At 43.3% G+C, this 27,724-nt stretch overlaps 1 protein-coding gene across 2 annotated transcripts in view; it reads right to left on the bottom strand.

The window, feature by feature from the left end:
• The window catches only part of TDRD7 (tudor domain containing 7), a 35,985-nt gene that overhangs the window by 5,344 nt on the left and 2,917 nt on the right, over window positions 1-27,724 (bottom strand). The window contains exons 2-12 of one of the 2 annotated variants that reach the window (XM_032206564.1): window positions 26,459-26,600; window positions 26,088-26,301; window positions 22,500-22,585; window positions 21,078-21,295; window positions 10,830-11,407; window positions 5,249-5,435; window positions 3,509-3,620; window positions 2,522-2,724; window positions 2,245-2,379; window positions 585-668; window positions 297-431 (exon numbers count right to left, since the gene is read on the bottom strand). In XM_032206564.1, the coding sequence (XP_032062455.1) occupies window positions 297-431; window positions 585-668; window positions 2,245-2,379; window positions 2,522-2,724; window positions 3,509-3,620; window positions 5,249-5,435; window positions 10,830-11,407; window positions 21,078-21,295; window positions 22,500-22,585; window positions 26,088-26,301; window positions 26,459-26,600 (2,094 nt within the window). The remainder of the gene's footprint in view (window positions 1-296; window positions 432-584; window positions 669-2,244; window positions 2,380-2,521; window positions 2,725-3,508; window positions 3,621-5,248; window positions 5,436-10,829; window positions 11,408-21,077; window positions 21,296-22,499; window positions 22,586-26,087; window positions 26,302-26,458; window positions 26,601-27,724) is intronic. The other variant, XM_032206565.1, reaches the window with a different exon arrangement.

Genomic DNA, 27,724 nt, shown 5'->3' with positions numbered 1-27,724 from the left:
AAAGTAGTCCACAAGTTGCCATTCTCAGAAAATTCATTAATTGTCATAGATTCAATAATATATGACAAACAGAAATAGACAGAGGGACATGCAAAACCTTATCATTACTAGTTCACTATTACCACAGCATCCTGTCAGTGGGACTACATTACAAGTTATTTCAGGCAGAGGTGCATAATGAAATGCACTCCATTGTTGAACACGATGAAACAAAACAAAAAAATCATAGCATAAACCTAGAAGAAGCACCACTATCAAGAGATCTAGTATAGGTCACCTTTAACTTGTCTTTATACCTGAGGAGGTATTGCAATTACTTCTCTCAGGAACTGTGGTGGGATTTCTCTTAGGTCTGAAGCTTCTACAGTTGCAACTGTTCCAGTGTCCACAAAGCGTATACCAAGAGCCCGTCTACTGTGAATGATTGTTATCTGAAATAAGACAGGAAGACAATCATTTTAAGGTTAAAAACACAACAGTGAAGCATACACTGTAAAATGTTTCAAGGAAAGTAAGAATTCAGATTTAGCTGAAGAGCCTTTTCTATGTGGGAAAACTGTTGCTGTTCTTTGAAAGCTTCTTACCTCTACACGTGCCCATTTTCCTTTGCAAGGTAACAAGCAGATTTTCCCACAGAAAGGCAGTGATACATTAAACTCTGATGTCTGCTGCAAATGCAAAAACCAAAAATTAAAATGCACAGAATCATTACTAGCTGATACTTAACGAGTCATTTCAAATGCTACAAATAGACTAAACAGTTCTGAGAAGCAACAGAGCTGTCTCAAAAAGAGTTTCCATCCTCAGAAACATTTTCTGTAACATTATTTTATGCTTGCCCCGTTAATAAAGCTTTAATTCTGAGCTGTGGAACCAAGAGAATATGAATTACCAGGAAAAATACCTTTGGAAGCACAGAATATAAAGATCATTGACCACTAACTTTAATGTGCTGAAAAGCAACAGCACTGTGGAACTGTGATAGATAACTGAAGAATTTCCTCTCGTATATTCTAAACTACATTTAACACGGACTCAAAGCCTCATGGGGCTGACATTCACTGCGATGATCCTAACCAGTGTTAGAAGACACTAGAAACATTGCAAAAAGCATGAAGAGGTTCCCGTTGGAGACCCATAAACACCTTACTGTGAGTAAATTCGCAGGCAAAACAAAAAACCTCATGAGAGACTGTAAAGTCAAGGTCCGTCTTTGATAGCAACGAAACCCTAACACACTGTCCAGCAAATCTGGACAGTTGTCTGCCTTTATGTAGCTAAACCTTTCAGGGTATATCTCACACTTTTTCCTTCAGTGTTCAGCTTACTTGAAACTGAATCTTGATAACCAAGACATACAAAGTACTTATACAATATAAAGTACTTCCAAATGGAGTGTGGTCCAGAACAGGCCTAAAGCTCAACTTCTAAAAAAAAAAAAAAAACTCTTAAAAGTTAGTTTTACAAGCAGTAATTCTAACAGAATCTTACTTTTCAAGGATCTGCATTTCATGATTTGATTCTCTCATGTTTCAGCTGGACGTTGAACAAATTCAATTCTCTAAACATTTTTTCTTTCATATAAAATCTTGACTATAGCAAGGGTTGTTGTACATGTGTGTAAAAGGTAGATGAGATATTAGACCTCTATCATATGGCTACTTTAAAGCAACTTAATTCTTTTGAAAATGTCTTCTATGCATCAGTTCTGATTGAAATTAGACAACATTTAAAAGCTAAGGATACAAAGACAATATATGCAAGCACATCAGGTCAAGGCTGTTGAATATTGAAGGAAGCCAGGCTAAAAAGAACAGACCTTGGTCACGCTGCTTTTATGGTCACTTTTCAAAGAGCGTGCTATAGGTCAGGCTATTCATACACCTCAACTCCATCACATAAATAAATATTCCAGAAAAAAAAAAGTATGGCAGAACATCCACAGGTTTTCTATCAACCTAGAGCAGTTTCTACAGGAAGCTTCCCATTATGAGCCATTTTGGTACTGTTTTAACTATTCAAGAGAAGTTAGAAGTAGTTATTGAATCCTAAGAGACAGCATTTGAACAAAAGAGCATCAGAAAACATTTTCACCCTGAAAACTGCATGCATAAAAATTAGGAACAGGTTTTTCAGCCTTTTTAAGTGTTCACATGTCTCAGAAATCTGAACTTTTGTACAAAGAAAAGGACTGGTGCACTGAAAAGGCCACATGACTTGACTTCTCCCTCATCACAGACCTACCTTGTGAAGGAAGTGGTCTTCTATCTTCTGCAAGATTTCAGAAAGCCTAGACAAGCCTTTAGACGGCAGTTGGCAATACAGACTTCCATCTGAGAGAACACTGGTTACTCTGACATTTGTATATAGTGCATCTACCTGGAACAGTCAGATTTTGACAAGAAAGGGGACACACACACACACAGAAAGTTAGCACTTTGTGAGTACTGTTTTTTGTCCATCTAAGACCTCTGTGGTCAATGATTTTTAATGAATTAAAAAGGAAAGAAGCAGATGGTACCTGTAGGTGCAGTTCAAAGGATTTGTCATACAAGGCCTTCAGACAAGTAGCATTAATGTTGATGTCATCTTCTCCAGAAGTGTCATAGAGAACAAAAAGAGGAATATCACTCCTTTCCAGTATTTCCACAGCAAGTATCTTGGAGCATGCCTGCAATTCTACAGCCTTTACTAAGGCAGGATCATCACAGAAGACTTCCAGCCCTGTAAGACACACCATACATTTTATGTATTACTTTAATGAAGGGAAATATAATAAACGTGTATTTACAACAGGAACCTTTCCAAGAATCAGGATGAGTTGGAAGGTTGTATTGCATCTCACTTTGCATTCTACTGTCTCCTTTTTTAACACAAAGACATAGTAAAGAGGAGAAAAAAAATCCTCTTCAGAAAGAATCAAGGCAAATATGCAGACAAAAAAGGAACTGCATTCAAGTAAAAGTTTATTCTTGTCAATTTGAAATATTTAAAATAAAATGTTCTTAGAACATTTTAGAATCTTAAAACTAACATCTTAGAAGTTAGAAATGCCCACCAGTTTTAGGAAATTAAATTTCCAGCACAGTCTAGGAAGCCTGAGAGTGCTAAAAGGGGAAGGATCACTTTAAAATAACTGAATGATCACATTAGGTCTCATTTGTGGAAAAAGGAGTCATGCTAGTATATGCTTCACACAACAGGAAGTGTTTTACTTTTATTTCTTTAGACATGCACGTATTAAAGGAACAAACACATCCAAGCTAAGTGTAGAAACAACTAAGCTCTATTAGAGACACTGGGGTCTTCTGATATCGAGGTTTCTTTATAAAACTCTTCTTGACATCCTGCTGTCCACACACACCTGTGTCTGCTTACACTGACTACCTTGGGCAGAATCTAACAGACATAGTTATTCCAAACAAGGATCAGAATTCCCAAACTGAGATGGTTCAATCCATAAGTCATGCAACAGCAAGCTGTATAGACAGCACTGGCCTTCTCTTACCTGCCAGTTTACATTTTGCAACTTGAAATGGAAGTGAACAGAACTGCTTGTGTAGTTTGTACACACTGTTGCTTTCAATAACTTCACTGAAGCCATGGTCAACATAGTACACCTGGTAAGGGAAAGTGAGATAAAAGCATAAGATCATTAATAAAACTTTAAATATACATTATTGAGACTAGGGATAATGTATTCAGCTACCACATTCTCTGTGCATCCATTAAACAGGCATTGCATTTTTTGCTAATTATAGTGATATAGCTACATAGCACCATTACTCTAATGTTTATTTCACTACTTAAATATTCAGAGCTTTCAAGGTAGGTCTTCTTCTCAATATTTATGTAAAAACATCCTCTCTAACACAATCTCAACTCTTCATAGAAACAGTGCTGGAAGGACTCAGCATATTAACTTAAACCACATGAACAAAGATAATAAAGTGGCAATTTTAGAGTTTTCAAAGTGTTGAAGACTCAGGTACTATATAAGTGCTATAGTGTGTTTTGTATTTTGTTCTACAGCCTTAAGTGGACTACTTGGAGTTATATTTCCAGTAGCTTTGATGCAAATACCACAAACACTGCAGGAAGTCAGTAGTAAAAGCAGTAGGTAATCAGAACTAAGGTGAAAGAAAGAAAGCTTACATAGGGCTTTTTACAACTTCTTTCTAAACTCTATCATGCAAAATATCTGCACAACAAACTTTCAATAGGGAGTCTGAGCAGTGGTGGATGATCAGCAAGCAAATGCTGCAATGTAGCAGTAGTCTTCTTTTGGCTGCTAGCTCTGCCTAGACAAAAAACAGAGGCAAGCTTGCTATTTTTCTCTGAAGCCAATGTAATCTTTCACAAAACTGAGTTCTGTGACAACCTGTTCCTTCAAGTTCTAGCTGAAGGTTATCACGCTTTCAGAAAAACTCAGTCTATCTCATGCATTATTTAAAAATTTATGAAATGGATCGATTTTATAAGTATGTTAAGGAGATCTGGGTAAAAAATCACCCAACTATGGGAAGAAATTTAAAAAGTTATCATTAACGCTTGACGAAGCAAGAAATAACTGGAAAATCTGAAACTGTTCTTACAGTTCAATTAGTTCAATTATGCAGTCTAATTTCTCTGTGGATGTCAAGAAACATCCCCTTGGCTCAGGAAACATTTAACATAGGAGTTAAATAATCTCAGAGGGGTTTAATTAACGTGCACACCAGATGCAACTCCCAGGATACCAGACTTGTCTGACAGGGAAGTTTAAGCACAAGTATATCCTTCTCACTGTCTTGCTAATTAATGCACATGATAGATACTTCAGTACAACACTTCAAGCAAGATCTGAAACCTATTAGATATTGAATTTTCTCCTTCCCCATTCCAAGTAGCACCACCATACCCATTCCTCCCATTACTACCAAAGGTAAATTTTCAGCACTAAGGCGCTTTAGTGCCCAGCCCTGTATAAAATCCCAAACTTCCACAAAATCCAAAATACCTGTGGGAAAAAAAAAACAACACTGAAAGACCATTTATTTTTGACAATCACACAACTTGAAAGAAAGACTTTAAAAGTCTTAACTTCTCCTTTCCTATAACTGAAAAGAGAAGTACTTCAGGTTGGGAAAGGAGACAATGCTAGCAGTGCACCATGCTTGGGAATTGACTGTGTACCTTAAAAAAAAAAAACAACAACAAGAAAACATTTCAAATCTTTCACAGAGTGACAAAACAAATAACTGCTTGCCTTTATTTTCTTGTCTTCCACAGAAATTATCCGAGCACGCAGCCAGGCCTCATCTTCAGTGTGTACAACAACAAGTTGCCCAACACTCAGAGACTGGACTTGTAACACCGCGCAGTTCTGACTATAGTATGCTCTCATGTCATCTTCCATTTGTTCCTGGGCGTAAGAATAATCTTTCCCCACGTACCTACAGTGTTTCAATAAAAACAACCAAGCAGACAGACAAACAAAAACAAAACACGCACACAGGAGTTAGATCAATTCAAGCTGAATAAGAACCCAAGAACCTTTATACATAAAATATGTATATATCCATAATTTATTCATATATAAGGACATTGGTATCAAGACTCTTTTCCACTGGCAGGGCTATAGAAGAGTAGTAACTGACAAAATGTAGTACTATTGTTCATAGTTAAATGTGGTCCAGCACTGTAGAATCTAACATGCTCAATTAGACCTTTAGTAAGAGATCTTACATAATTATTACCATGTATAACCATGCAGAGGAACCTGTCTACAAGAGCAAAATATCTGGGATGAGGTGTTAAAAAAAAAAAAAAAAAAAGAAAGAAACTGATATGACATACCAGTTTCTTAACATGTAACATATGACATCTCTGAAGTTACTCAGTCCTCAGCAAACACCAGTTTATCAGCTTTTCACTAATGTCAGTCAAAGCACAAGGCATCTAAAATAGTTTTACAGATCCTTCTCAAACTATGTGCTATTTACTCCTGGCCTTCAGAACAAGCCTGCTAGTAGGCTGCCAACCTAATGTTTTACACCGAAGTAATCTGAGTTGCATGAAATCTTCTTAATTTACTGAAAACTACAAATGGGAAATTGTGAATAACTTCAGAAACAAGTCAGCTTAGCACAGAAGGAAAATCTACTTTCATACTTGTAATTAAAGCAGTAGCTGCTAATACATTAAAAGTTGTTCCTAGAACGACTAATGCCACTAATTTCTACCACACAGTTTGCTGTATCACCCTATAACAAGCCAGGTTTATCTCAAAGGTCTGCCTTATGCACAGGATTAGGGCAGGCACTGTACAGTAGCATTATAACAAAGGTGGCCCAGTGTGCTAAAGTTAAACCTGATCGCATTCCAGGCTGTCTTCAGGAAAATGAGGATTTCTCTGCTACCTTCCCGTTCAACTAAACGCTGCTTTTCAGACTGACAGCCACCTCACCTCTATGCAAACACTCAATTCCTTCACGGTGGACATGGAGTGCAGCAACACAAGCAGGTATACAAGGCCTAGAAGTTCACTTCTTGCATCGGTTTCATACGGATATTTAAAGGACAGGAGGAGTATCACGAAGTAGAAAAATCATTCAAAACCTCCTGCCTCATGTTTTTCTGGTAACAGGTAAGGATCCTACTGAGGAAGATTTTGGCTGTTAAAAGCCAACTGGAAAGTTATTTTTCATATTCTTTAGAAACAAATCTTGGAAAATGACCTCAAAAAAGGTGTTATATACACGTGGCCAGACTAGAGTGCGCACAGCATTGTTGCTAGTCTCAACTGGAACTGCTTCATGGGCCAAGTGAAGAAAGCCTGATGCTCCACTGTGGAAGGAACAGAGGGTTGTATTCTTCTATAGCAGAACAAGCTATGAAGTTTTCTATTCAAAAAGGTAAAAAAGGGAAAAGTTTCCCACACCACAGCACAGAAACTCAAAATAACTGAGAATAAAAAGTGAATTAATTATTTCTTGTGAGAAGCCAGGTGTCACATCCAGCATAACATCTCTCCAATCACAGCTGTAGATGTACACAGAGCACCTACGAGAGCTTCAATCACCTCTCTTTCATTGACAAGAAAATCCTTGAAGAATTGTACCAAGTCTCAAAATAGCACCAAACCTTCCAGTTTCATCTCAATTAGCACTGCAGTAGAAAGGTTTCAGCTAAGCAACAACTAATCACACACCAAGAAAGTATAAAGACATATTGCTCCATCCCCAAGACAGAAGAAACACAGCAACCAATAGCCACTGCACAGTGCTTGCACAAATCACATGGGAGTGACTGTTACTACACACACAGCGAAGGCGAGCCCACGCATTGTTTCTTTCTTATATCTTGCAGGAATATTTTCTTGCTATGGCAGAAATATTTCCCCTTCAAGTCCAGTTTCATCTTGAAGATTAAAGACCCTGCCCATGAAGCGTATGCATCTCTCAGCACACTGCACCTGAGGCCAAGGAGCCACTGATCACTGCCAGGTACCTACGCAGAGCTGACAAGCTGAGAAACTTTTATTATTCAATATTGTCCAAAATACACCATCCAAAATTTGAGAACTGCCGCTGTAGAGGAAGTTTAACAAAAGCAGACTCAGCTCAGTGTCACGCAGCAGCTCAACCTGCGGGACTTGGGGCATTCTATGTTATTCCCTACAGACAGGCTAATTAAATGAAATGATTAAGGCAATTATTCAGAGTACACCTATTACCAGAGATTTACTATATTGCTCATTCTTAAGAGAGACAAAAACATTACCTCCTGGCTAGAGCCGAGTTCCTTTCTCTCACCTAGGCCAATAAACCTGCAGCAACAGGAAGGCTGCATGATTTAGTGTTCTGAAGCAGAAACTTCAAAAGTTCATGGAGAATGGGTAAAGACGCCAATGACAGTGTCAAATATTGCACTTATCCTCAGAAAAGACCACAAAAAATATAATCTAGGGAACTCCAGGCAAGCATGACTCACTTTGGTCCCTGGAAAAATTGTTTATCATGTCCTTCTGAAACACATTTCTGAGCAAATGAAGACTGTGATGAAGAAAACCAATATGGATTTGGCAAAAATAAATCACGTCTGATCAACTTCAGTGCCTTCTGTGATGGCTGCATTTGTGTGAAGTGGGGAGAGCAGTGGATGTCATTTACCTCAGTGTTGGCAAGGCTTTTGACACAGTCTCCCACAACATGCTGGCATCCAGGTTCAGAAACTGCAGTGCTGAACTGTGGATGGATTTAAAAACATCCTGGTGGAGAGCTCAGAGGGCAGAGGTTAGAGGTTAATGGGTTATGTTTTATCTGGGGGCCAGAGACAAATGGAGCACTTCACAGACCTCTGCCAAGACTTGTCCTAACCTATCAGTGACCTGGAGGAGGTAAGGGACTGCTTGCTCCAGTTTGCAGGTGACACCAAATGGGTGTCACAGCTTCAGGGCAGGTCTGCCATTCACAGAGACCTGGACGGGGTGAGGAACAGGCTGCCAGGAAGGTCATGGTGTTTAACAAGGATTAGCATCACTTATGGCACCTGGGAAGGAAAAGACTGTGGCAAATGCAGGGGACAGACCAGCTGCTGAGAAAAAACGCAGAAAAAGGTCTAGGCAGATGCAAGCAGAGTGCAAACCAGCAGCGTGCCTGGCTAGCAGAGACTCTGGCAAACATCCTGGCTGTATGAAGAGAAACAAAGCCAGCCAGGGGAAGAAAGTGAATATCCTCCTCTACTTGGTATTCAGTAGATCACATCTGAAACATTGTGTCAGCTAAGACATCATCAAGACAGCTGGGGGCTAGAAGACCTGCCAGGTGAGTTAAGGCTGCGAGAACTGTGCTGCTCAGCTCGGAGAAGAGATGGCCTCAGTGGGAGCTCAGCGTGCTGCTCCAGGAACTCACCACAAAGACAGAACGATGTCCTTCGGTGGCTCTGGTGGGAAGACAAGAGGCAATGGTCATGCTTCGAAGCAGGAGAGGGTCAAACCGCATGAAAGAAACAAACTCCCCCCACGAGGCAGCTGAGCAGAGGGGCACGCTGCCCAGAAAGGTCATGCAGTCCCCATCCTAGGAAGATTTTCAACACCTAACTGGCTAAGCCCTGATCAACCTCGTCTGACCTCAGGGTTGACCCTGCCTTGTGCAGCAGGTTGGCCTACAATCCCCCTCAGGCCCATTCAGGCCTGATTTGTGTTCCACTTCTGTAATCAAGCAGTCATTTAGAAGTATGCTTTCCATGAAAGAAGGAGGCAGAGATGGCATCGCTTACAGAACAATTTATGTGGGTGACCTGTGAAGACTTGCTCAGAAAAGCTGCTCTAACATTCAGTCTTCAAACATCCTTAACTGCCTCCTGAAAAAAAGTCCTCTTTTCTTTCATCATGTCCCAAAAAACAAATGAAAGAGTACCAGTCTGAATTAGCGGAGGACATCTCATACTCTTCATAAGAAAAGCAAAACCATCAGACCAGCAAGCATTAAGCCAAATGCAAGTCATGCTATGAATCCAACCAAATAGATCATTAATTCCAGGAAAAAAAGAAAAAAAAAAAAAAGAAAAAGAAAAGCACAGTTCTGGAAACCTTGTAACCGGAGCCAAACCACAGAGAGTGAATATTCATCAGGAACAGTTTTTCCAAACCAATTACTGGAAACGCCCCTAAAATGACAGATCAGAAAGCTAAGATATGTTACTCCACATATACAGCAAAATGCCATGCTGGTAGAAAGGTTACAAAATGAATTTATAAGACCTACAGAAACAGAGAAAAAGCACAAAATAGGGATTGGGCTAGCAGCTGAAACAAAGATAGAAGTTTTCATTTGAGAACGTTGCCATTATAACTCCCCAAGTACGGGGATTTTCATTCACTACAAGTCATCAGCTGTTATGGTTCCATGATTTCAGGGAACCAAACCCCTGGGCTGACACAAAGAAAGTTCAGTTCTTTGCGTTCCAATACATCAGTGACAGCTAGAAAAGAAAAACATCTAAATATCAACCTTAACTCTGGTGTTGAATACTGCCAGTCAGTAGTGAGGAAAAGTGTATTAATTGTGTAGTGAGAGGATCTGTAAGTGAACTGCAAACGTACTTACTTAGATCCTAATCAGGACCCTTGAGAATGTCTGAAACTATCTAGTGAAAACTGAAACTGCAGAAACTAAAGGGAAAAAAACAGAGAGCTGTCAATTTAGTATATTACCAGACAGCTATGCAATTCATGCTCTGAAGTGACAGATAAACCTATTTAACAGTCGAATTTTAGAAATCCTAGAGAAAAAGCGTTACTGCTTTTTCATTTTTAAAATCCTGCTAGGATCTGTATTTTTTATCCTAACAATGAAGTATAGTTATTTCCTGAAAGAGTACAGTACCATATACATAACATAGTGATACCATCTGTTTCTTACACTGTTCTCTGAGGCTAGACTGATCAACCATCAAACCAAGCAGCACTAGCCATTTGTTGTTGGATGGAAGCTCAAAAAGTCAAAACTGCAGTATAAGCTGAACATGCACAACTCACACCTAGGTAGTAACAATGTAGTAACAGAAGGAAAATACCTTAATAGATATTAAAGCAGTATCTGGACACTACCTCTAATATTACTAATGTGATACAGAAAGGTTACTCTAAAAAGTCAGATCTGCTTTGATCCTCAAACTAATACTAGAACTGATAAGCTCAGAGTTTAGCAGTCTTCTATTTAAACACAAAAAGAATTCTTAAGTTTCATTATCAACACAGGTAAATGAAGTCCTGCAGATCTGCATAGTACGCATTCATGAATTTATAAATTAAGCAAAGAAGAGATTCTGAAGTGTGAACTTGCCTAATTATAACTTCATTAGTGTTGTTCAGTTCTACCACCATGACGGAGACAGGTCCTTCTGATGGAATGAGTAGAGGAGGAACAGTTACTTTTTCTGGATACCACTCCTTGGATTCTTCATACTGGTGTTCAGCTGTGGCCTTCACATTATCGGGTGTCTGGACCTTCTCTGTGACATTCAGATTCTCATCGGTGCATCTTTGGGGTTTTACGTAGAGGATTGCCTTTTTGGGGACATTAGATACATAATCAACAACGCATATATCTGAGAGCAACTCCAGGTTATTTAGAATGCCTTCTGGAAATTTTGCTTGGTAAGTGTCTTGGTACAATTTGGGAAGCGCATTAGCCCAGAGACCACTGGAATACTTCTTCAGGATATTAACAACTTTTTGCTTGAAGTCACTACTAAGTGAGGCAGACTCAGACTCCATACTTGGTTTTAACAACGGGTCCACTTTTGAAGTGACATTCTGAGATGCCTTTTCTTGCTCTGTATCACTTTTCACAGATGGCGATATTCTCTTAGCAGGATAAAGAAGCCCATCTATCTGATCACCTGTGCATACTTTCTCCACCTTGGAAAACAAAAAGCAGAATCAATGATCAGTTGCATCTCTAAAGTCGTAGTCATTTTAACAATTATATTTTTATAACATGCATTTCATACAGAGTTTGAGGTGGACACCCGCAAGGAACTAAGCTTGAGCCGATTACTACAGAGAAGTCATTTCTTGTAATACTTCCTGATTTTGGGGGAATACCAAGCAAATAATGACATCAGGACAGTGCAAATATGAAAGCTGTGCATTACAACCAGGAGTTGGTTCCAAATAAACTTATCTCTTTTCTCCTCGAAGGTACAAAAGATACACACTCCACAAAACTTAAGTCTTCGGCACATTAACCTCCCCCCAGATCTCTTCCACACAGAGAAGCATATCATAAAAAGATGTTTCCATCCCAGTTCTCCAAGTGAAAGGGAATTTGATTGCGTACTTGAGAAACAAGAGAACATCTGTCAGGCAGTGTCACAAAAGCAGCCTGCTATTGCACTCAGGGAATGGTATATTCTGTAAAGAAGTTCTGAAATTAAGGAAAAAAATTCTGGATCATAATAAATTTAAGGAAATCGATTAGGCAATTTTAAACCATGTCCATAACTTCCCTCTACACTCAGATGTTTTGCCAGTCCATATGTCTCTACTCTTTGACAGTTTCAATAGTGAGCATCCCATATAGTCTGTGAAGTCACAACCATGAAAGCAGCACCACTTGAGAACTGCAGAAACAAATTCACAATAAGAATTAAATTTCCTAAAGCTACAGTTTCAATTCAGATCAATCTAACTGTGGGTTAGCAGGGATACCTACGTAGAACTGAGGTAACAAAAGCTATCAGTGCTTATATGTTGGTCCTGAAACCTGACCATCTCCTACAATATAGATTTTAATTAATTAATTTATTTATTTTAAGTTTTACATAGCTACACTTTGATGTTCCTTCCTCAAAAGAAAAAAACCTACATCAGTTTCCTGGGTAGACATTATGCCAAAGCCCTTTTCAGAGAAAGATCAGTGAAGAACAAATTGAATAGTTAGATTACTTGCTATTACTCAGGCCCAGCATTTCCCTTCAGGATAGTGGTATCTATGCCCATCAGAACTTCATAAACCTTGCTAAAAATCATTCTTTGCTGTTGTCTTAGCTACTTACAAGCAGAACAAGAAGATTTAAAGCACTATTTTACACAAGAACAGTATGTCTCTTTATCAAACAGTATTAATGAGACAAGAACATTTAGTTACAATGCATCGAACAGCTGTTAAAAATGGCCATTACTGTGTCAAGAACCGCATTTTCTCCTACACACAGCTATTCACACATTCCAAATTGCCACATGCCCCACATTGTTTAGAGTCTTAAGTCGTTGTTTAGCCATTAAGGGCTACTACATATCCTGGCTGCAGCTAGGATCCTGCTCCTTTTCTTCACAGTAGCTGGTATGGCGCTGTGTTTTGGATTTAGAGTGAGAACAATGCTGACAACACACTGATGTTTTGGTTGTTGCAGAGCAGTGCTCACCCAGAGCCAAGGACCTTTCAGCTTCTCATGCTGCCCCACCAGCAAGGAGGCCCAAGTGGTGAAGAGTATGCATCTACTATAGGCTACCAACATACAAAAATTATATAAAAGGCTTCAGTGAGCCAGTGGAACTTGCACGAAGCTCATAAGGATCTCTGCTGGATACAAGAAGTTACAAAATGTGTCCAGCCGTACCAACTAGAAGGTCAAAATACCTTTACAGTGACACCTGCAGTGTCAGGAGGAACCTGTACATGGCTCACTATTTTCCAATAAGGGAAAAGTCTGTGTTGTGAGGAGGTCCCTACACCGACCTCCTGCTCAAAGCAGGGCTGACACCAAAGGCAAATCAAATTGTTCACAACAGCCTTGCTCAATGAAATTCTGAAAGCTTCCAAGGACGGAGATTCCTGTGGTGTTGCACCACTTACATGGTAAAGAATTTATTTATTTATTTTTACCATGGACAAACAGAATTTTTCTTTTTGCAATCCTGATTCTTGCCCTTTCATTAAGCACCTCTGAGTTAGTTTTCTCCATATAACCCCTTTAGACAGTGGAAGACTGTAATTAGATATCCCTTTTATCTCCAGGCTCTGCTAAACTGCATGAGATCATCAGCTCTGCAAGAGAAAAACCTTGGCTGTTCTAGAACCTGGTATCACTGAGGAGCCTGTCCTTTGACCTGGATTTAAATCTGAAGCTTTTTTTTTTTTTTTAATTTAAAAAATACAGATCTCAGGAAAAAAAAATGTACCCACTACAGTTTAAGCTGAAACTACATCTGAGAGAGATACAGAGGTCAGGGCCTCAAAAGCAGTACCTCAAAAACTGAATATGACAGTTACAGGCTACGATACTCGTGACATCTTGGTGGAAGTCATAATGCAGTTAAAATTAGAGTTAAAACTAGAGTTCAAGTTAAAATTAAGAGTTTAAAACCAGAAGATGCTTATCTGGCTGTTATTGTTGACTTTATGGTGGGGGAAAAAAAAAAAAAACAAATTGAGTACAATGCCCTAATCTGGAAGGCCCTTGTTACCTGACCCAGGAATGTCACACGAAAGTAAAGAGACAGATTTTAAGTACAGAATGTGTAAAAATAAGCTCTTAGGTCTACATCTCCAATCTTTACTTTTTGTTATTTGCAAGTAGTTGCTGTAAAGACGCTCATCCCTGAATGAATCAAGACAGATTATATGTGTATGACCTGAAGATACAATACAGTTAAGTTGAAATGGGATCTTGCATTAAAAAGAGCCTCTGAAAAAGTCTACAGGCCTTTTTATTCCTAATGAAGTTAAGCTAGAGAAAGACTGCAGGCAATGAAGTAATCTCAATTCACTTTAAATTCCCTTAGCAATTACAAGGCCTCTTTAACAAGCACAGCGTTTTATCCATACGCAGATGAAGCTTTTCCCTACAGAAGGTGTTATTCCACAGCATAATTTAACAAGTACAAGCACAGGTGCTGGCAAGACCTCTGAGGACAGGTATCCCACAGCTTCTCTTCCAGAGCACAAATACTTGTAAGCAAGTGCTCACTGCACCTCATACTGCTGAAAGCCATCAGAGACCTGATGTCTCACCCGTTTTCCACTCCACCTTTTAGTCCACTGATCTAATTTACACATCAACCCCACCTGGTGAACAAGGCTATAAGCAATTGTGCCAAGGGCCTTTCTAAAGTCAAAGGAAACATCATGCACTGCTCTTATGAGCTCGTGTCCTAGGAGAAAGCAACTGGACTGAGATGTATTTGTACCCTCTGGCATGAGGAATCTTACTGTGCCCCTAGAACCTCAGCCAAAGAAAGGAGCTTGGTTTAAAAAAGCAACAGAAGCAAAAAAAAAACAAGCACAAACAACTAACAAATCCTAGCAAGTGTAACACTCCATCTACGCTTTGCCTACAAAATGCACTCAAGAGACCAAAGTATAATGAATAGCCTAGAAAAAAGAATCATGGCACACTGCCTTGGCAAGTAACGGCACCCTAGGCACAGAGGACTTAAAGATATCCTAAGTGGCCATGTACAAGACTGAGGAATTTGCTTAAAGGACCAGCCAAGGAAACTTTAACTTCCAAAAAGTACTTGGCATAACCAGGACAACGATCTGTTCAAGAAGGCTAAAGTTTACCTTTAGGCACTGCTGTCTCTTGGCTAGCTGTTTAACTAGTGCTGCAACAGAGGTGAACACATTTTAGCTGACAGGATTATTAAACTTCACACGCTGAAGGCTGGCAGCAGACTAAAGAGAGAAGATCCTTACCGACCTTTAAGCCTCTTAGCTCCAATAATAGGTCTGAGGTCCTCCAGGCGTTGAAGCTCTCTTTTGAAGAGAGCGTAGATAGATGCTGACTGAACCAACAGTTTAGAGGCAGGAAAATGCCCCTATTTCATAACCTGTTTCCACATACTTCAGTATAACTTAGCTCAGGTGGACATCATTGGGCTAACATTTCTTGCACAAGAACTAATATTTGAGAAGAAACAGACTTTGCCAGTCATTACCATGGCCAAGAGACCTTGAAGGATGCACACCACTGTGGAAGTCTTTAATTATAAGCAAAAAGCTTCACTCGTGAGCAACTCCTCAAATCAGCCACCTTTCTGTATCACAAATATCTCAACTTGGTACGCAGCAGAGCTTACAGCTTTACCTGCAAGGTCCATCCTATTAATATGGCTGGCAGGCCTGCTTTGCAGGCACACCATGCCTGCTGTTGCTTCTCTGTTAGAGAGTGCCAACAGCTGTCAGAATGCATTATCAAGGATAACAGAGGCTGAATCATGCTACACAGAAGAAAAACATGTTTGTCCTAGGGCTGAGTAACAGAGGGAGCTCTTAAAAATTAAAATCTGGAGTCCAAAATAATAAAGCTTCAAATAATAAAAAAAAAAAAAAGATTCTAGGCTAAATACTGACACTGCAACTGAGAAAGCCAAGTAGAATGGAAAAGAAGAGTAAGTCAATTCCTTTTCATATACACATACAGAGTGATGAAGGCAGACAAACTCTTGTATGTATTGCTAGGAAAAAAACTTTGTACAAGCGTACTTGATGATGTGCAACTAAATCACTATGCTCATACATATATAAAATCAAACGAAAATCCACTTTGCTGTGCCAGAATGACCAAGGTAAGGCTGAGTCTTGTTTAAATGCTGTGCACCATGACGATGAAAAAGCAGGTACTCTGGCAACCTCCCTAGATAGGATACCTTCCAGGAAGGAAGTGGAGAAAACACCCTGAAAATGAGTTTCTAGTAAGAAAGTGTCACTCGGTGACATTTTCAAGCCTCTATTCACAATTAGCACATGCAGCTATTTTCTGTGATTCTTCTGCAAGGCAGGGCAATGAAATGCACAGTGGAGAGTAGTGTTCAATGGCAGATGCAGAGCATCTTCGTTTTGTGGTGAACAGGAAAAGCCTGTTTCCAATATTCTTGGTATAAAACAGGTCCTCAAAATTGCTCTAAAACACACTTATCAGAACCATCACACTGATTCAAACAAAATAGCTCATCGCAGTCCCAGAAGGGGACTCGTTCCAACCCCCTGCCTCAAGCAGGGCCACCAAAAGCAGGTTGCCCAGGACCACCTCCACGCAGCTTTTGAAGATCTCCAAGGAGGGAGGCTCCACAGCTCCTCTGGGCAACCTGTGGTAGTGTTCAGGCACCCTCACAGTTCAGAAGTGTTTCCTGATGTACAAAGTAAACCTTCACACGTTTCAGTTTGTGACTACTGCCTCCTGTCCTGTCACTGGCCACCACTGGAAAGAGACTCACTCCAACTTCTTTGCACCTTCCCTTCAGGTATTTATATAATAAATAAGATCTCCCCTGAACCATCTCTCTTTTCTAGGCTATACCGTCCCAGCTCTCTCAGCCCTTCCTCATAGGAAAGATGTTCCAGTCCCTTCATCTTTGTGGCCCTTTGACTCTCTGTTATGTTCATGCCTCTTTCATACTAGGAAGCCCAGAACTGTGCTGGATAGATGCAACCAGATTTAGAGTCAACATACAAATGTCCAAATGGAAACTAATGACAAGGTTCTTAGGAAAGAGCACAGGGTAGAGGACAATTGTAATGACACCTCTTCCTCCCATTTTAAATATCCCATGGTTCAAGGGCTATTGATTAGTGACAGTTTCTTTGGAATAAAGTAGTTCATGACTACTGAGGCCAGGGATTATCCTGTGAATGTATTCGGTTGCTTTTGAACCCAAGATGATCACTCCCCATTTGCCTTCTCTAAGTTTCTTACTATTCTATAGCTTTTCCTCACCTAAATCAACTAACTTAATTGTTGTTCATACAGCAGCCACCACTTATCTTAACCCTGGTCGTCCTTCTGAATCACCCCTTCATTCTGCTTTATCTCTCAGGAAGTGTTTGAGTATTTTCTGGGTGGAGTCTGGAGAAGCACATCTGATTTTGACGTGCAGTCGCACAGCGTATTTGCCCAGTGGCACAGTGTTTGTTCTTTTGTTCTCTATTGCTTTTTATGTGCTTCCTTTCACTTGCATTTTTTCTGACCAAAAATTTCATGAAGTTACCATAAAAAACAAGATCACTTTTCCCAAGTTTAACAGTCCACTCAGAACCCATGATTTTATGTGCAATAACAGAGTACTTCCAGTAGGACTGCAGTTGCTGTAGTTAAGTTTCAGCTGCAACGTTATGGACCAGCTACCTGGTATTAGGGAGTTCTGCACCTCTTCAGAGAGCCAGGGTCTTTGTAACCTGGAGCTGCACTGCATCATCACCAGCTCAGCATGTATTCACATCCTTCACCAACATAACAGTCCTGACCAGCATACATCCAGCTGCAGCCCTGTGAAACCCCAGAATGATTTCCTGACTTTCTGAAAAATTAACCGTTTCAGTTTTGTTAAGTTTACTATCTCGGAGTAGTTACACGTTCATGCAAGGACCTTTCCGATTGCCCTAGGACTGTGTAATTCTCTAAAAGCTTTTGAAAGAAAACTCGGAAATTCAACTAAGTGTTTTGAGAAAAGATGTAGGAATTTCATCTTTCCTGTCTCATCCCATCCCTGGTGACCTGCATAGAAGTTCAGATACTCGAGGAGAGCTGAGCAAGTGCAAGGAAAAAGTCTTTAAAACATACATGCTGCTCAGTAAGGAGGTTTATAAGGAGACTGCAAAAGATACCACAAAACATGCAGACAGTACCAAAAGTAAATTATTACCTTTTGATCATTTGTGACTTCCAAAAAACAATGAACTTGTTTGCTTACACGACTGCATCCCTCTCACTCCCATACCTCTGCTGTAGTGTCCTCTCTCCCTCAGAGGTTCAGCTGCCTGCATCCCAAGGATTCAAGGCTAAGCCCAAACACAGCAGAGCTACACAACTTTGGCTCAGAGTTCTAAAAAAAAATTTGTTAGGTTGTGAGAAAGACTTGTGAAAAAATCTGTAGAAAGGTAAGAAATGACACAGGGATAGGATCACTGAAATGAGTATCATTAACGGCTCAGAGATGCATGACAAAGTAACCTGTCAAATGGAGAGGTGTAAGATTCTGAAAGAAAAAATGAAGGCGTGAGTCAGATGGATCCAACACAGCAGTAGTCTTGCTGGCAATGGAAGCAGACAATGCAACAACACTGAGGATCTGAATGACAGTTGTTGAAACACACCTCTCTCCTCCTGACCGAGGTCTGTCTGGCCAGCAGAGACCTTCTGTTACTGTGTAAGGATGATCAGCCTATTTATTCTCAGCCCAATTGCTCATAAACTATAGCCAAACTTCAGTGAGATTATAGCCACTGAATAATTACTTTGTACTTTTGTGTCTAGCTGTGCAAAATGAGATACTACAAGCAGGATGCTCAAGCAAACTAACCCAAAGAAGGGAGGTAGCAGACCAATGGATAACAGTCACCAACAGTTGCAGTAGGTCCTCTTGACTGAAAGTTGAAGTCTGAAAGCAAGGCCATCTACCTGTAAATCACAGCAATTTCTGTAGGCTTCAGCTCACTGGATAGGAAACTTTTCCACTACTCTTAGTTGTAACCTAAACATGGAAAAGATCATTTCCCTGGAAGGAAAGTATGAAATTCCTTCTTTCTAGAGAAAAAATTAAGGATGTGAATTATTAAGAAGTGACACTGTCCAGGGCAGAGACCCCAAACAGTTAGTCTGGTGATACTGAAGAGTAATACAAGGCTCACTAAGCTACTACTGATCAGCTGACATTCAGTAAGAGTGTGTGTTGTCTATTTAAGATGCTGAGAGAAACACCAGGCATTTTTCCTGTTCCGAGGCTGGCAGACACACCCATTGTTAACTACCAAAAGATGCAGAAGTAATTCAGAAATTAGTCACGAAATGATCTTTATTGATGCCCAGAGAGGTTGTGGAGTCTTCTTCCCTAAAGCTATTCAAAAGCTGCCTGGAAAGAATCCTGGGTAATGTGCTTCAGCAGACCCTGTTTAAGCAGGAAGGCAGGACTAGAGGATTTCCAGAAGTCCCTTTCAATATCAACCATCCTGTGATTCTGCCCTATGGCATTTCAAAGGATCTACGCTGTCGTACACCTGCAGGCCACTTGTTTGAACCAGAAATAAACACTGCTTAAGACATGCACGGTAGCCTTCATACAAGGCAGCCTGGGTAGCAGTTCAAACTTTTCCATGCCAGAGCCATGAGCATTCTTTACACAAGTCAATAAAGTATTCGAGTCAGACTCTACAGGCTCATCTACAATAAGACTGACTGTGCCAAGGCAACTTGATAGCTCTGATTGCTGTGATACTGTGCTTGCTGTGTTAGAGTATTTCCACAGATTTAATGACCACTTATTTACACTAAAATGAATGTATTTGTTTGCCAGAAAAAAAAAAAGAGGCCCAACAGATAACAAGCAAATGGAAAGCAGATACAGATAGAAGATCCTGCATGAACACTAACATTTGTCTGGAATATCATCCAAGAAAAAGATAAGATTAAAATTTGCTGCATGAATTAAGCAACTAAATCAGAACAGCCTGCTGTATGGGTAACATAGGAGCTGATCATCAGCCATCAAAACAAATTGGTGCTGTTTGTGTAAATTACTGCTGTCTGTAATAAGATGCAACAAATGCATTTTATGTATGTGTTAGAACAACATGTGCTAATAGCATGCAAATGCTGCTATTCCTGAAGAGCAAGCATTTATCAGTGAAACTTATTTAACGTTTATGATAGAATACTTAGCAATATGGAATGAAAATCACTTCAGGCAGACACAGGTTCTCACTACTTTAAAAGCCTTCTGGTGTCTTGGCTTGACAGATGTTGAAGTTCACTGATACAACTGGCCTTTTAAAGTAAGCTAAGCAAAGCCTTGGTTCAAAGAAGCCTAAAGAACCCTAAATGGAACAGCGCAGAGAAGGGACAAAAGCACAGCGACTGAAGATCCTTAACCCAGTGGTGATGGCACCAGCCAGACCTGTAAGCGTAGGCTCAGCCTGATGCCTGTTCCTAATACAAAGGATGAAGATGCCCCTGGTGAGCAGGAGATAAGAGACATCAGTGGAGGGCAGGAAGGAGGAGAGCTGTAACCCCTTCCCTCAACATTATCACTTAACTTTCAACTAATTGCATCATAAGCCTAACTTACACAACAAAAATCATATAATCTTGACTTCAGATATGGGAAATACCTACTAAAAAGTCCAAAGGACGATAAAAACTACAGATAGACCTAAGACTGTTCTGAAGAATTTTCTGGTAGCTCGAAGATTTAGAAGGGGAAAAGAAGGCCCTGCAATGTGGAAAAGCAAAGGGTGAAAAATAAAAAATGCAAAATGCAAAGGAGGAAAATAAAAAACACTGCATGGTAGGGAAGTGTCATTAGCTATTATTTGCGTTGTCAGTGTTACAGCTGGTGTCAAAGGTGGAAACTCAGCAACACTGAGCACTTGTGCCAGGAGGCCACAAAGGCTGACCTTTCTTCTCCAAAACAATGCCAGACCAGTAAGGAATGACTTTTTGGATGTTGTTCCAAAGACACTCTTTTTTTTAAAAACACAACACCTACATATCTTGAAAGAACATGCAAGGCTACCTGAAAAAACATTTGGCAAAGGAGCAGTGAAATCTGAAGGGTACTGACATCTTCCACAAAAATGATATTCTATACTTACTGTGCAGACATGAGGCCAGTGCTCAAGCTGACTGAGCACTGCTGTGCTGAGCTCGTCCCAGTACATTTCCTGGTAGATCTGTGCCATCTTCGATACCCAAATACCACTTCTGTACTTGTTCAAGATCTCCTTAATGCGGTTTTGGACTTCACTAATATTAGGGGCAGAACGGCCAGAGGTGGCAGTACGTGTTTCCACAGTGGATGTATTTAAGTTATCTGTTAAATAAAAACATAGCCATGAAGTAAACGGTCTTATCAGCAGAGACAGATGCTCACCCACCTACTTAAAATTAAATATGGAAGCTGCCAGCATAATACCAACTCTAAAATGCTGCACATTGTACAGCACAACTGTTTCAAGTTACTTGCTGTTGGAAAGTCCCATGGATGCCTCAGACATCTAGTAACTAATTGGCCTGAAGCTAATTTCTCAATCACTGTCGTTATTTTCTTAAGGTGCTAAATGCTTTTTCAGAAAGGATCCTGGAAGATGATACAGAACCTTTATCCACACTGCTGAGAGGCAGTGCTGAGGCAGTATCCCAAGACAGACTGAGGACAGTTTGTTTTTGAGTACAAACACAATAAAGATGCCGCAAAACACTGAATATGTTTCTAAATTCAGTGATATACAAAATAGACCAAATATTCACCTTTTATTCTAAGATTTGTCATAAGCAAGAGTCTGAATCCATCACCCAGTCTTTCTATGCTACTTCATGCAAGGAACCCCTCCAGCCGAGCTGGAAAATGGACAGCAGCTGTCTAGCTACTCTGGGTGGTTTTCCTACACTGTGTAGGAGAAAGGCCGTCATTATCCCAGCTGGAGGTTCACATCACTGGCTTGAGTGCTCCCTCATCTCTACCCTTTTTCCCCCTTGGAGGGGAAGCATTGACTACGAGACCTGTAGCTTCACAAATCAGCCTGGCAGGTCCCAAAGAAAGCAACCATCGTTTGCCAAGCCTGACCCCCACACAGCCACTGGGAACCAGGCAGCACGCAGAAGGACGTTTTCTGGACAGCCAGGTTATTGTGCTGGGATTTCTGTGGCTGTTTCCTTCAGAAAGCCAAGATTTCACCCTCCTCTATTATATCCGTACCCTGGCAGTGAAGTTAAGCACACTCCTCCAGTTTCCAAGCTACTCACTCACACTATGTGATTGGCTTTTACATTTACTACAAGGACTTTCCTAGAAGACAGAAACAAAGAGGCAGACAAGTGAGCACATGTTCCCTCAGCACCATGAAGTCAAAGTGAGGGTGTTCACTCACAGGACTTCATACTGTACCCAAAACTGTCTTCACTCAAAAGAAGTACTGAAATGGATTATTTTTTTTAAGACTATACCCAATCTAATCCCAGTAGCATGGACAAAAACAAACAAACAAACAAAAAACTTGGTTGTTGGGCAAACTTACCATTTGAATCGACAGAAGATTTTCTGGACAAGTGAACTTGCAGCTCCTTTTGAAATCGTGGTGGGACAGTCAGTCTCTTCTCAGACCTAAGATTGAAAACAGAATTGCTTTAAATTGTTCTCCTGGCTCTGAAGAGCATTCCATTTGCCCACAAGACCTATACATTAAATAATATGTAGCCCACAACCTTCTTGCTGGCCCTATGCACAAGAGCAAGCTCACATTGTCCTAACATGGAAGACAGCTTGATTAGCAATGACAAGGCAAATCAATGTGTGGTTTCTAGCTTGCCTTACTACCCTGACCACTGGGAGGAACAAAACACACGGCAAGACAGCATTAGGAAAAAGAGAGCGTCCAGGCCCAGCAACACAGATGGCAATCTTGACATTTGACACGCTTAGCCTCATGATTTGGTCTTTCTTCTGGCTGGTGTCTCAGTCTTGCTGCTGAACAGGACTGCACTCACCTTCTTGGTTGCCATGTCAGTCTCCTGAAAGCATTAGGCTTCAGAAGCCAGCAGCACACCTAAAACACACGGGAACTCAATGCTGCTTCTATGCTGCTCAACACATTCCCCTCTGGAGAGGTCTCTGACATAAAGGATACCAACAGCATACTCGCAGGTGTTCTTCTGATCTCCCCCAGCCAGCAGCAGCTTATGCTGGGAGCACATTCAGTGTAACAAGCTCCTGACTGCAGAGAGGCCACACCAGCACTTACACTGCAAGCAAGAAGGGGTAAGAGTTGGAGAAAAGAGCTCAAGGGCCAGGACGAAATCCTTCCCAAAGACATACATGCAAGGAAGAACAGCAGTGGAGCAATCAGGGTGGAAAACACACCAGTGCAGCCCACCACACCAGCGTGTCAAGTTGCTGTGAACCCCAGGAAGCTCCAAACCACTGCAACCACCGCACATGCACTGAGCTGGCTCTGCAGATGGTCTCTGCCCACGGGGCCAGCGAGGAGACAGGCCACCTCTGGAGTCTTGGGGTAGCTCTGGAGGAAACCACCAGCCACACAGACACCAGCAGAGATTCTCCCAGCTTCATCTGGGCTGTCTAAAGGCAGGGCAGGGTCGAGTGTTATGCTGAAGTCAGTAACTACAGCAAGAGGAAGCCAAAGCTAGCACATTATGAAGGTGCCTTCACACTGACCATTAATTAGAGCAAAACCACTAATCAGAAAGAGGCTGCCTGCACCCACACCCCTTCTAGGCAGTATCTTCAAGATCTAGCTAGAACAAGTATCCCTCGCTTTTCTGATATGCTCATGAAGTGACAGAACTGCTCTGTCATCAGCTGTGGGTTGCATCTTTGACCAAAAATAGTACTTCTGTACTGGCACCAGTCCCACAGCATTAGCAGTCAGCAGAGCTACCGTTCAGTGCTGTCATCCCCAAAAACCAGAGAGGAGAGAGCAGCAGCGCTGAGCAGCAGATGAACTGTGACCACGTTTGTGAAACTCAAGTGGGATGAGACTTGGAAGTGCAAAGGTGAAGGTCACCCACACCAAACCCAGACAGACACTCACGCACAGCTCCCGTGGCATACACGGAGAGACTTCCACCCTCTGGACACATCACAGGAGCACCTTTATCTCCTGGGCACAGCCCACACCCCCTGTCGAAGCGGCAGCAGTCTCTGCTTAGGTGCCTTGTGACTGGTCATGCAGACCCTAAAAGAAAGCCAGGATCCCTTTCTCCTGCAACTACCTCTCCATGCGTGCACTGATGCTTTATAGCCACGGGGGCAACGTGCTTGTCACCAGCATGCAGACACAGACAACACAACGGCCTGCAAGGCTTCATGCTCCCAGCAAGAGGCCTCCCAGCCACACCACGGAGAGAAGGCAGCAGCAGCCAGGCTCTTGGATGAACGCTCGGCCAGCCATGCAGCCCTGCCACGTGCCCGTGCACAGCCCACGGGCTGCAGCCCGCTCCTTCAGGCAGGCACGCTGCTCCCTGCCTGCCACCTTACCTCGGCGGGGCCCACGCCGTCGAGCTCAGCACCGTCCAAAGGCCAGAGAACAGTCCCAGGAGAGGGGCCAGGCAGCAAACGCTGCCTGCTGGTCCAAGCTCGGGGGTCACCAGGCATCTCCACCGCCTGTGCCACCGCTTCCCAACACGTGGGTGACCCCCGTGGTTTGCTTTACAAGCAAAGTCTTCCTCCTGTGGGCTTGCGGGGCCACAGCAGCATGCGCAGGGCTATGCTGGCATGAGCTGAGTGCTGATAGAAAGGCAGCCTCCCCGAGCCCTCAGCAGCACCTGCAGGGAGGCCTGGGAGCACAGCAGCAAACAACCTACTGCAGCTGCCTTCAGCATCTCTCCCTCATCCCCTGTGTGTGATAGGGCAGGGAGGAGAAACTGCTGGGTTCCCTGCACCCAAGACCAAGCTGCAGCAAGCTCCAAAAGCCACGGTCACAAAAAAAAATCTCCCAGCAAAACACCAGAGAGCACTGGAGAGGTGGGAGACTGACTTGGGAGCCACAAGAGAGCTGCCGTCTGCTGCCTCGCTGCAGGGCTTGGCTACAAGGTGCTGAAGAGCCTGCTCAGAGCCAAGGTTTCTGGGCGTGCTGGTCACTCCTCTGCTCACTTGCAAACTGGCTGGAGGCCAGCACCTCCTGGCTCCAAGCAGCTTTCCTCCCTCCTGCAATCCCCAAAGCCCACGCAAGCAACCACAGCAGCTCCGGAGGCACAAACATCCCCAGCAGCAAGGACATCAGATGTGGAGCTTGCTGCTCCTGCTTCAAGCTGGAAGAGTTAATCCAGTCACGTGGGCCACAACACAGCCTTACGCTAAAATGTTGTATGATCCTCTCCTCCATAGACACAACCCCTAGCAGGTGCCCATGCTAAGGAGGCCAGCACTTGGGCTCTTCCCAACAGCTAAAGGTGTCTTCTCCACAGCTACCTGGGCCAAAGCACATTTTCGTTGCAGTTTCACCTCCTGAGCAGGGCAGGGACAGATGCTAGAAACGAAAGGAGAACATAAGATGTTCCCTGAAAGGAGCAGAGGGGAACATGCAGAGAGGAACATAAACGGAGCATGCAGTGTGTCAGAACAGGGCTGTAATCCACCTAGCTCCACTTCAAGCACTGCAAATCTCCGAGCTCCATAGAAATGCTTCTGTAGCCTTCCAAAGACCCACCGGGGCCGAAGCCTAACAGCCTGTGCCGTGCCACAGTGGGATTAGGCCGTTGCTCTGCCCTGGGCTGCTGACTGTCCCCGGGGCCTGCGGGGGATTAGTGGCACAATCGGGGCCACAATGGGGATGGCAAACGCTGCCCTGCACCGTCAGCGAGCAGCACACAAAGAGAAACGATGGCCCAGCAGCTCCCTAAGCCGCCCGCGCCGTGGATGCTGGCAGGGAGTGCCAGCCCAGCAGAACGGCTCCTCCGGCTCACGGGGTGCCCCAGCTCACCCAGGCTGCTTCCAGAAAGGGCACTCAGGCCACCTTTCCCCCTCCGCAGCACCCACCCACATGCCCACAGGCCTCCAGCCCGGATTCCCGCAGCACGCTGGGGACGTGGCAGCACCCACGGACCCGCCACGCGTTGCTGTGCCTCTCCCAGGCAGGCACACTGACCTGCTGACCACCGTGACGTGCCTCTGCATCGGGATCTCCTTGGGCGGGCCGCTCCCAGCGGCCGGGGGCACGGCAGACCGGGCGCTCTCCATGGTGGGCTTCACCACGCCGCACGCCACCCCTCTGCCCCGCGGCACGCGGGGAACCGGCTTCTTGCCGCCTTCTTCGGGCACGCTCAGGGACCGGGGCTGTCGCAGCATCCCTTTGGGCTTCCCTGGAGAGTTTGCAGGCGCAGCTGTCAGTAGTGCTCTCCCCCACCCAGCCCAAACAGCCAGGAGCTCCCCGATGCACCTCAGGGGAAAGGATTTCTGCTTCAGCAGCTGCACGACCCCTCCAGAAAGGCAGGCCTTTCGCAGCAGCCCGGGGCTTACCTACAAGCACGACCGGAGACGTGTTCTTCAGCCTCATCTGGCAGTTCACTTGCCGGCCCATCTTCTTCTTGGAACTCCTCTGCCGGGCCACCAGCTGAGCGATCTGCACGGTCTCGGGGCAAGCAACAGCATGGCAAGTCATCTGCGTGCGACAGGAAGGGGACGGGGGTGGGAACGGGCACCGAGGCCCCAGCTCACCCGCAGGCAGCCGAAGGGCTCACGGCCATTCTGTATTTGCTGGCTCAGGGGCCAGCAGACACTTTGGCAAAGGACTCAGCCTCCCTCTGCTGCCACAGCATCTCAGAGACCAAGAGCAGGCAGCTGAGGCTCTCCATCCCTTCCCTCCTCAGGCTGGGCCCTGCCTGGGACGAGCCCAGTTTGCATCCTGCTTGCTGAGGTCCCCCTGGCTGGGGACACATCCACCTGCTCTCTGCTCATCAGTCACCCGGAGGCTCTGCTCCTTCACCAGCATGTCACACGGCGCTGCCACGCTGTGCACACGCAGAGAGGGTCACCCCGTTATGGAAGGACACCAGGCTGCCCCGGTGAGGCTTCCCTTCACGAATCCACACCGACTACACCCACGTGTCCTCCTCCACATTTTCTCCAGTCATCCTTCTCCCTGATATGAGCCTGTAGAAATGTTTCACCTTGCTCTGCATGTCCTCCACCAGATTCAGCTCCATGCTGGCTGCAGCTTTTCTTAACTGCATCCCTGCACGGGCAGCATCCCTGTATTCCTTCCATCCCAGACAATTCTGTCCCTGACTCTTAGTTTCCCTTTAATGCCAGAGCTCAGTCTAGAGCTCCCTGCTGACCCAGGCGTGCCTCCTGCAAGGTTCGTTTGATACCCTCTTTGTCAGGATGAGCTGTTGTTGGTCCAACGGGTGCATTAGGCACAGCGTATCCAAGTTCCAGCTGGCTGCAGAAGGGCAGCAGGGTGTCACTCAAGTGATTAATTCTCTGCAGTGTTTCCTACAAGTGCTGCCACTGCAGCACGCAGGTAGCCAGCAGCATGCTTCTTTCTGCCTGGGCTTCTAGCCAGCTCTCTCCAGCCATCACTTAGGTGTTGTTTTTTTTCTCTCCTCCAGTTCCAGCTCTCCTTAGCCAATGTGATTTGAGAGCAGGAGGTTTCCAGTACCGCTGTACTACGCAATATTCCTAAACCGAAAGTGAAAGATGAAACTGGACTCCAGCATGCGATGCACACCCCCCTCACAGCAAGCATTAACAGACTGCCTGATTAACCCGCTGTGTGTACATTAC

Source organism: Aythya fuligula, chromosome Z, assembly GCF_009819795.1.
Source record: "Aythya fuligula isolate bAytFul2 chromosome Z, bAytFul2.pri, whole genome shotgun sequence".
NCBI lineage: Eukaryota > Metazoa > Chordata > Aves > Anseriformes > Anatidae > Aythya > Aythya fuligula.
Note: the sequence above shows the minus strand (reverse complement) of the source record. Positions and strands in the feature narration are given on the sequence as shown.